Here is a 9529-nt window from a genome sequence, read left to right on the forward strand (position 1 = left end):
CTTCTCCACAGATAAATTGGAATGCACAAAAATTAAGCTTGCCTTCAGACACAGCAATAGTTTATCCAAGTAGAAAGTAACAGGTGCATGTTATCTTAATGTTAGAACAGTAAACGTAGGCTTAAAAATAATTGTCAGCTACTTCCCCCAGCAGTGGGAATGTTTGTCCAGGTATCAATTAGTAGAAGATACTTAAATTTGTTAAAACTAAGAGAAAATCCTTTTTTCCTTCAGTATTTCTACTTCTCAAAAGTAAAGTAAAGTAAAGTAAAAATAAAAACATTTACTTTCCCATAGTTTCCTCTTCACTGTAGTTAAAACAGTGAATTTGGTTGTCAATTATACAATATGAGTATATAATTTTACATAATATATAAAATTTTGTGTATAATACTATACTTTTAAACATAATAAGCTATAAATAAATTCCAGGAGTGTTAAACATAGTGAATTTTTAATGAAGCAATGAGAAACACACCAGAAAGCTTAGTTCTTAGGTGATGAAGAAGAGTAGGTTCTTTGCGCTGAATGCTGTGGAAGGGCAAGTTGCCAAGCTGATAACAGGGTAGGCTCACTCTCTTTGGCTTCGCTTTTGCTGCCTTCTTGGCTTGGCTTTTGCCACCCTCTTGGTCTTTCTGTTCCTACCGACGTTGGTGGATCTCACATAATCTCTCTTCTGGGAAGTGCCACAAAATGTCTCCAGGAGGAACCATAAAATGTCCTGCAAGTTCTGGACAGGGGGTTCATTTTGCTCAGTGTATGTCATTAAGATGCAGTTGTCATTCACCTTTTCACAAGTCAAAACATAACTTTCCTCATCTGAACTGCTGTCCTCCGGGGCATTAGTTTTCATTTGAACATGCCATGTATTGTGGCTAGGATCCTCTTCTGATGAGGTGCCAGGCAAGATCCGCTTTTTTGGACAGATCTTCAGATACTTTGTAAGTGAAAACAAATGAATTTAAGTTAATTAAGTCTGAGGTCTTAATAAAGAACAGGTTCATCCCAGTATTCTGGTGGTAATGACGCAGGAGAAGAGCACTTACCCGTCCTAGTAAAATTTATTGTCGGTTCTCAAAACATAGTCATGTTTACAGTTCTAATCAAAAGGAAATATTAGCATCCATTTCTATGAGGGTGGAAAACAGTCTGGTAAGTACTGGTAACAGAAGTTATATTCCTTCACCTAAAAGATGTCGAGTTGATCACTAGCTCATGGTTATTCTACCTACTCTAATTAATATTGTGCTAGCATCTGAAAATCCAATTCACAACTGGTTTCTGTCATATCTGGTTTTGCCCATACAAAAAACCATAAAGATCAGAAAGAGCTCTTGTAGTCTCTGCAATTCTCTGGTTAATATTTAGACAGTGTATACTAGCAAACAAACAAACTATTCCCACTTACATAATAACAAGCTATTTTCCCCTTCTTTCTTTTATCTATAGAGTTCTGTGCAACAGAAATGCGGAGAAGTGAGATTACTTTGCAAAGTTACCACCTACTGTGGCAGATTAATTTTCTCCTATTCATTTTCATAATGTATTCAGCAGTTTTAAATGGACCAGAAACAGTATTTCTGTTGTTTGTCTAAGGGACTTATATTACCACTAATGGTTCTAAGAGTGAAAAGATTTTACTTCATCATTATATTTCACAATGCATTGTTATAGAAAATAGCAGTACCTAAAAATGATATCTGTTCAAAGTTTACACACTGCAAGACCTTTGAGAAAAGACAGCTTTATTATGCACATGGAGTGCAACTGCCATCTCTGGACCCTAGTATAAAATAGTGGCTTCTTGCAATAAGTTGTGTTCTGTGTTAGCATGTCCTGAATCAGTAGATAGATGCTATAAGAAAATGAGATAAAAATAAAAATATACATCTATGTTAAATAGACAGAAGCACATTTTACAGGTTTCTCAGTAGAAGAAGTAGCCTAATACTTTCTCATTCTGGTAAAAATTTGGTTTATTGACAGTGCTATTAGATAGCTTTACAATAAATATTTTGTGCTTGGATTTCCTCATTGTGTTTGTTTTGGGTAAAATGCTTTGATATCATTGGAAGGGACACACAAGGATCATCGAGTGCAGCTCTTGGCCCTGCACTGGACCATCCCCAAGAGTCACACCATGTGCCTGAGAGTATCATTCAAATACTTCTTGAACTCTCCTAGGCTTTGTGCTGTGACCACTTCCCCGGGGAGCCTGTTCCAACACCCAACCACCCTCTGGGTGAAAAACCTTTCTCTAATATCCAACCTAAACCTTCCCTGACACAACTTCAGGCCATTCCCTCGGGTCCTGTCACTGGTCACTACAGACAAGAGATCAGTGCCTGCCCCTCCTCTTTCCCTCATGAGGAAGTTATAACTACATTGAGGTCTCCCCTCAGTCTCCTTTTCTCCAGGCTGAACAGACCAACTGACCTCAGCCGCTCCTCAAACAGCTTCCCCTCAAGACCCTGCAGCATCTTTATTGCCCTCCTTTGGACGCTCTCTAAGAGGTTAATATCTTTCTTACATTGTGGTGCCCAAAACTGCACACAATATTCTAGGGGAGCCCACCCCAGTGCAGAGCAGAACAAGACAAACCCCTCCCTCGACTGCCTGGTGATGCTTTGCCTGATGCCTCCCAGGACATGGTTGGCCCTCCTGGCTGCCCGGGCACTGCTGACTCATATTCAACTTGACATCGACCAGGACCCCCAAGTCCCTTTCTGCAGCATTGCTTTCCAGCATCTCATTCCCCAGTCTGGACATGCATCTGGAGTTGCAGAGGCAAAGAAAGCATTAAATGCCTCTGCCTTGTCTCTGTCCCTGTTTGTGAGGTGATCATCCTCATTCTGTAATGGGTTGATGATATTTCTATAGGGCTTATTGCCATTAATATGTTTGAAAAACCTCTTTTTATTGTCCCCTACATTTCTGGTCAACTTCAACTCCAGTTGAGCTTTGGCCACATGAATTTTCTCCCTACAGCGGCAAGCAGCATCTCTAACTTCTCCCCATGTTACTCGACCTTGCTTCTGCTGGGCATACACCTTCCTTTTTTGCCTTATTTCCAAGGGAAAGATCCCTGTTCAGTCAAGCCAGCCGTCTGCTTCATCTACTTGACTTCTGACTCTTAAGAATTGCCTGCTACTGTGCCCTTAGGAGGTGAAATTTAAAAAGTGACCAGCACCGATGGACTCCAGCACCTGCAGTATACATATATATATGTACACACATGCATATGTATGTGCACATATATATTTACAGATTTGCATTCTTTCCCTGATCTGTAACTCTGAGGAAGAAGGGTCCAGATTAAAAGATGATATAACCTCTGAAGCCTGGTAGATGAAGTCCAAGTGAATTTATACCACAAAGAACTGTAGACTTTTAAGTTTTCACTAAACATAAACAGTACCATTTTTTTGGTGATAATCATAATAATAAAAGGAATTAAAATAGAGCAGATTTATGGAAGGATGATTAGAAGGGGCAAATAAACATCTATTTTTTAAGAAGTAAAAACTTAAATTCTAGAGTTGAATAGATTAGCCTGTCATCTAAAAAAGCCGTGTTCCAGGGTATATATACAAATACATGATATATATGTCTAAGTGTACGTACATATACATGTAAAAAATACATGAGATTAGCACAGAACATTTTCATCCATTACAAATCCTTTAAACATACAAACAAACTCTACCTTGTCAGTCCTGCCTTCATATTCAGAGACACAGAAATACCAAATTTAAATACAAATTTCACTATTTAAATTATGTTATGTAATGCATTGGCAAGGCCTGAACTCCTCCTTTTTGGAACAGAACTAAGTTACAGCTCACAAACAAAACAATATTACAATTTTCAAAATTATTTCCTGTCTGAATTTCACCAAAGGGAGAAATACTGATGAGGAAATCACCCATTTCTATAAAGTTATGCATAGTTTTCAAGTTAACACCATCTCAAACACCTGTAGAATACCTCAGATCTTCTATTTACAGAGTCATAAAATTAAAAAAAGGGAATATTTTACATCACTAAAATAAAATAATAAAAAAAAACAACAAAAATAGCAAAACAATAGAGAGTAACATGAAAGGACTTTTAAGTGACAATTCATGTTGCCCATAGGTTTGGGGTTTTTTACCATCCTTTGACATTTTCAGGTTCAAAAAACCATAAAACATATCTTACATAACTTAAAATTTATTAATGTCTTTCAAGAGGTATATCTGAAATCATCCAACTCACTTTTTTCTCAAACCTGATGAACTATTTGCAAATGCTTGATCTATAATCAATATACGACATTTTTAAGTACTTCTAGAACTCAGCTTATAAGCATTACAAAGAACTTCCACTGCTTTCAGTAGAGCTATCCCTTTGTTTGTCCTGCCTATCAAGATGAATTAAAAGTAGAGTTAAACTCTACTTGAAATTGACCATGGAACAACAACAAAACAAAAATTGATAATTATGATGATGAAGATGAAATGGTAATAATAACAGTAATAATAAAAATCCTGGTACCCACCACATTCGAATCAGGACCGATCTCCTTGGCCAGCTTGACTAGTAAATCAGCTGTATCAAATTCAGTACCTCCTTGAGTTGCATTTGGGTTGGTGACTACATTATAGATGTAATATTCAGTCTTTCCTGATTTATTGCACTTCCTGACTATCTTTGTTCCCCCACGAGCAGGTCTTGTGTCGAAAAGCAGGACACAGAACACAGCAATCAAGCCAAAAATGAGTATCGTTCCAGGCAACAGGGCAACCATAGAAGACAAGAGAGTGGTCATGATTGGAAGTGCCCTTATATAGTAACGGGAAAATGATCCCCTTCAGAGAGCTCTGCATATCTGTGCTGGCATTCTGGTGGCAGACGTTTCTTAAGCCATAGGCAGGAGTTTCTGCTTGAGCATGTAGGAAGATCTACTATGTCATAATTGGTGACATAGAGACAGCAAAAAAACCTTGCATATCGACCATGTTCTTGGGAAGTTCCCAGCTCTTACACGTCATAGAATCATAGAACCATAGAATGGCTGGAGCTGGAAGGTATCTTAAAGATATTCTAGTTCCAATCCCTCTGTCATGCCTAAGCAGTCCCAGCTCTCTCAGCCTTTCCTCCTAGGTCCCTAATGACATCAGCCGTACTACAAAGACATAAACCTTAAAATTTCACATCACACAAAGCAAATGAGCCAGCTTAGCTACCTTACAGCAATTTAGCATAAATAGGAAATATACCAAATTTAGTTTTCTTTTGAAGAAATGCTGAGTTCATCAAAATGGTATTGATTCATTTTTAATATATAGTAGTCTTCTTTTAATACAGTCAGTAGAAAACAATAGAAAAAGTATATACTAATATTACCATTTAATTTGTAATACTGCACCAAGACTCCACATAAATATTTATGAAGCTCTTATTTGCTATTTTACAGAGTCACAGAATCACAGAATATGCTGAGTTGGAAGGGATTCACAAGGATCATCGAGTCGAACACCTGGCCCTGCACTGGACCATCCCCAAGAGTCACACCATGTCCCTGAGGGTATCCTCCAACTGCTCTTGAACTCCAACAGGCTCGCTGCTCTGACCACTTCCCTGGGGACTCTGTTCCAGTGGCCAGCCACTCTCTGGGTGAAAAACTTTTTCATAATATCCAACCTAAACTTCCCCTGACAGGTTCATGATGCTACCTTGGATTCTGTCACTGGTCACCACAGAGAAGAGATCAGTGCCTGCCCCTCCTCTTCCCCTCACAAGGAAGTTGTACACTGTCCTTTTTTCCAGGCTGAACAGACCAAGTGACCTCAGCCACTCCTGATATGGCTTCCCCTCAAGACCCTGCACCATCTTTATTGCCTTCCTTTGGACACTCAAATAGCTAAATATCTTTCTTATATTGTGGTGCCCAAAACTGCACACAATATTCAAGGTGAGGCCACACCAGTGCAGAGTAGAGTGGGACAATCCCCTCTCTCAATCAACTGGCGATGCTTTTCCTGACGTTTTCTGTCCTGCTTTTCCCCAGGACAAGGTTGGCCTTGCTGGCTGCCAGGGCACTGATGATTCATATTCAACTTGCCATCAACCAGGACCCCCAGATCCCTTTCCACAGCACTGCTTTCCAGCATCTCATTCCCCAGTCTGGACGTGTATCCAGGGTTGCCCCATCCCAGGTGCAGAATCAGGTACTTTCCCTTGTTAAACTTCATATGGTTGGTGATTACTCAGTCCTCTAATTTGTCAAGGTCTCTCTGCAGGGCCTCCCTGTCTTTGAAGGAGTCAACAGCTCCTCCTGGTTTTGTGTCATCTGCAAACCTGCTTAGTACCCCTTCCAGTCCTGCATTCAAGTCATTTATGAAGATGTTGAACAGCACAGGCCCTAAAGTGGAACCCTGTGAAACCACATGAATTTTCTCCCTACAACAGCAAGCAGCATCTCTGACTTCTCCCCATGTTGCTTGACCTTGCTTCTGCTGGGCATACACCTTCCTTTTTTGCCTTATTTCCAAGGGAAAGATCCCTGTTCAGTCAAGCCAGCCTTCTGCTTCATTTGCTTGACTTCTGACTCTTAAGAATTGCCTGCTACTGTGCCCTTAGGAGGTGAAATTTAAAAAGTGACCAGCACTGATCGACCCCAGCACCTGCAAAACCATTTTTCCAGGGGACCTTACTTACTAATTCCCTGAGCAGCCTGGAGTCTGCTCTCCTTATTTCCAGAGTTGAAGTTTTGCTGGCAACAGGCATTTTAAACTCGATCACTCTATGATTGCTGTGGCCAAGACAGCTGCCAATCTTCACTCACAAGAACCACTCTGTTGACAAACAGCATATATCTTTGTTGAGAGTATTTAACTAACTAATTTAGCAACAAGAAAACTATATCAGTTTTGTAGATACAACATCATATTCCTTTGGTCGTGTGCTTGAAAGCAGTAAACATACCTCATTAATATTAATTTTACTGAGTCTACTTGCCAAGAGAGCATCTGGGAAAAAATGAAGTTTAAAACAGTTTTCAGCTAAAGATTTGAGCTTATATATAATTATTTTCATACTCTGAGTATGAAATATGTAGTCTTGGTTTGGACAGTTTTGTTTGCTTGCTTTTAATTGCCAACTAATCTTTCTGGGTATAGACAAGGACTCTTGAGGCACCATAGTAAATGGGACTGGCACTGACTCAAGCAGACTGAGTCCAAGGTTTGTATTCAATTTAGAAAGACCTAGCTCTTTCCAAGAAATCAGAAGACTCATTCTGAGAACTTCTGCATTCAAAATCCCACATCTAAAAACCAGCTTTTGGCATTTGCCTGAGGCTTTAAGAGGGCATGCTACTTTGCCTAGCACAAAGCAGAAAATTCAAGACCCAAGTTTTTAAGGGGCATTCTAGTAGTAGAAGAAAAGAGTCAAAATCAACCTTAGAAATGTATAGGTCTTATCTGTAGAAGATCTTTAACAGTTTTATGACATCCTGAGAGTCTAGATGCCTAAGCATACTGTAAAGAGTATAGAAATTTGACAGAAAACAAACCCTCTTGCTCTCCAGCTGGTCCCCAGAGATCAGAAGGGCTGGGTGCAGGCACCTAATTAGAAATAATGCATCACTGTATACTCTAGTCACATTTAATAAGATCTCAGATGCACAAATAGTGTAGATTATACTCCAAGTCTGGTCTCATTCACAAATAGCACAGTTCGCTGTTTCAACACAATAAATCTGGTTGAGTTCAATAGGAACTTCCACAAACACAGATTCACAAACTGTGTGGTTCACTCTAGCAACAGATTATAGATTCTTTTAGATTGCCAGTGGTAAAAAGTTCACTAGATCTGCAAAATATAAGTCTATAGTGCTACGTACAAGTGTTCCTGGGTATACTAAGGAGCAGTTTATTTTATATCTTTGGCAGTTACCCAATAAATTCACCTTTTCTAGGGAAAAACTGAATCTTTAATTTTATTGGATTTTCTTTGCCTTCTCACAAAGTTATAAAAGGATTAGCAGAAGTTTTTTTCTGGTAAATTAACACCCACATATCCCAGTTTTACAGAACATCATTAAACAGATCTCGTCAGCACACAGTAAAAACTGAAACAAAGTGCATCTATACTAGTATTTTAGGAGATCTGAGGACTGCACTTTCGAATTAAACCTCATGTTTACCACCACCTGCTGCACTTTTGTTGGTACTGTGAAGTGTCCTAGAAGTGCCCTCACCATGTTTCTTCTGTATAAAACTAAACTGAAAAATAGAGTTCACGTGCATATCAGACAAGAGTTATTTTTCATCACCTCTAAGATGATTATAACATGGCTGACAGGTCCTCAGGGCCAACTGTTTCTCTATGCAGACCACTTCTATTAACCTGCACTACATGCTAATGGAGACATAGCCTTTTCTCCTATATGCATTAGTTTATCCCCAGGTGAAATCTTTTATCTGCATAATTCCCTTGAACTGAACCGGCACCTATTCTACCTGATCCTAAGACTACAGCTACTATTAAAGCACTTGCCAGAGTCAAGAAAAAGTGTATCTGATACTATGGTAGCTTGTAAAAATTCTGTAGACAAAGTTTCCACTGGCATGGATGCTTGGCTAGATGGTTTTTGCAACTGTTTGTATATTTTAATAATTAAAAATTTAGGTAAAGATGCATAAAAAATATTTGCAAGTTGAATTCCAGTCTTCTGCTTGTAGGTACAAACCTATTCTCTTCTGCTGCAGTGTTTCATCTCACTTTTTCAACTTAAAGGGGTAAATCAGGTATATCTACCTTCAGCATGGAATGTGTTTTCATGTGGCAAAAATAAAAAAAAAAACTTTAAGGAAAAATACTAATACATTTTCTTTGAACTCATGGGTGAAAACAATTTTATCATTTTCTTTTCTGTATGACTTCTTGACATAAATGTGTATCCAGACACATTTATTTCAAAAAATCACATTCTCTGCCCATTTAATTTTTATAGTGTTCTAGACAATACATAATCATAGTCTAACAAAATTCAAATACTGCATCTACCATGATTAAATTAATTATTGCAATCAGCTTGCGTGATGTGCCTTTCCGGGGACAGCTACTTTCTAGCAAATCAGTTAGGTAATATTACTATGCCTTGTTTTTCCCTTCTTAATGACTAGAAAAAGACAGTATATGTTTTTACATAGAGTAACTCCTGTCATGATTGTTTGTGAGAAAAATATTATTTGAGAAAGATACATATTTCTACAGTGGATTAAGTGGAAACTACTAAGTGGCTGCTGTAATTTTTTTTTTCTAAGGGAAAGTGTATAGCTTATACCTTGGAAGTAAAAAGTAAACTATATTTGTGAAGATTAGCTCTAACACGAAGAATCTGAATGAAACATTTTAATCTTAGGTTTGAAATTCCCACTGTAGAGGTTCATAAGGGAAAGGTCATTTTGTATTCACAGGCCTCAGATCTTTCAAAAAGAGAAGAACATTTCTCAACTATTACGAAGAAAAATTTGCATTT

The 9529-nt window shown here is 38.4% G+C and overlaps 1 protein-coding gene across 1 annotated transcript; it reads right to left on the bottom strand.

Moving 5' to 3' along the window:
• Nucleotides 1–432: 432 nt before the first annotated feature.
• LOC113943947 lies at nucleotides 433–4978 on the bottom strand. The gene is made up of 2 exons (XM_027636382.1): nucleotides 4541–4978; nucleotides 433–937 (listed from the first exon to the last, which is right to left on the bottom strand). Exons 1-2 carry the CDS (start codon nucleotides 4808–4810, stop codon nucleotides 572–574), a joined length of 636 nt encoding a protein of 211 aa, XP_027492183.1. The 5' UTR covers nucleotides 4811–4978; the 3' UTR covers nucleotides 433–571.
• Nucleotides 4979–9529: the final 4551 nt, after the last annotated feature.

The sequence above is a fragment of the Corapipo altera genome, unplaced genomic scaffold, assembly GCF_003945725.1.
Source record: "Corapipo altera isolate COAL_440 unplaced genomic scaffold, ASM394572v1 22b, whole genome shotgun sequence".
Classification (NCBI taxonomy): Eukaryota; Metazoa; Chordata; class Aves; order Passeriformes; family Pipridae; genus Corapipo; species Corapipo altera.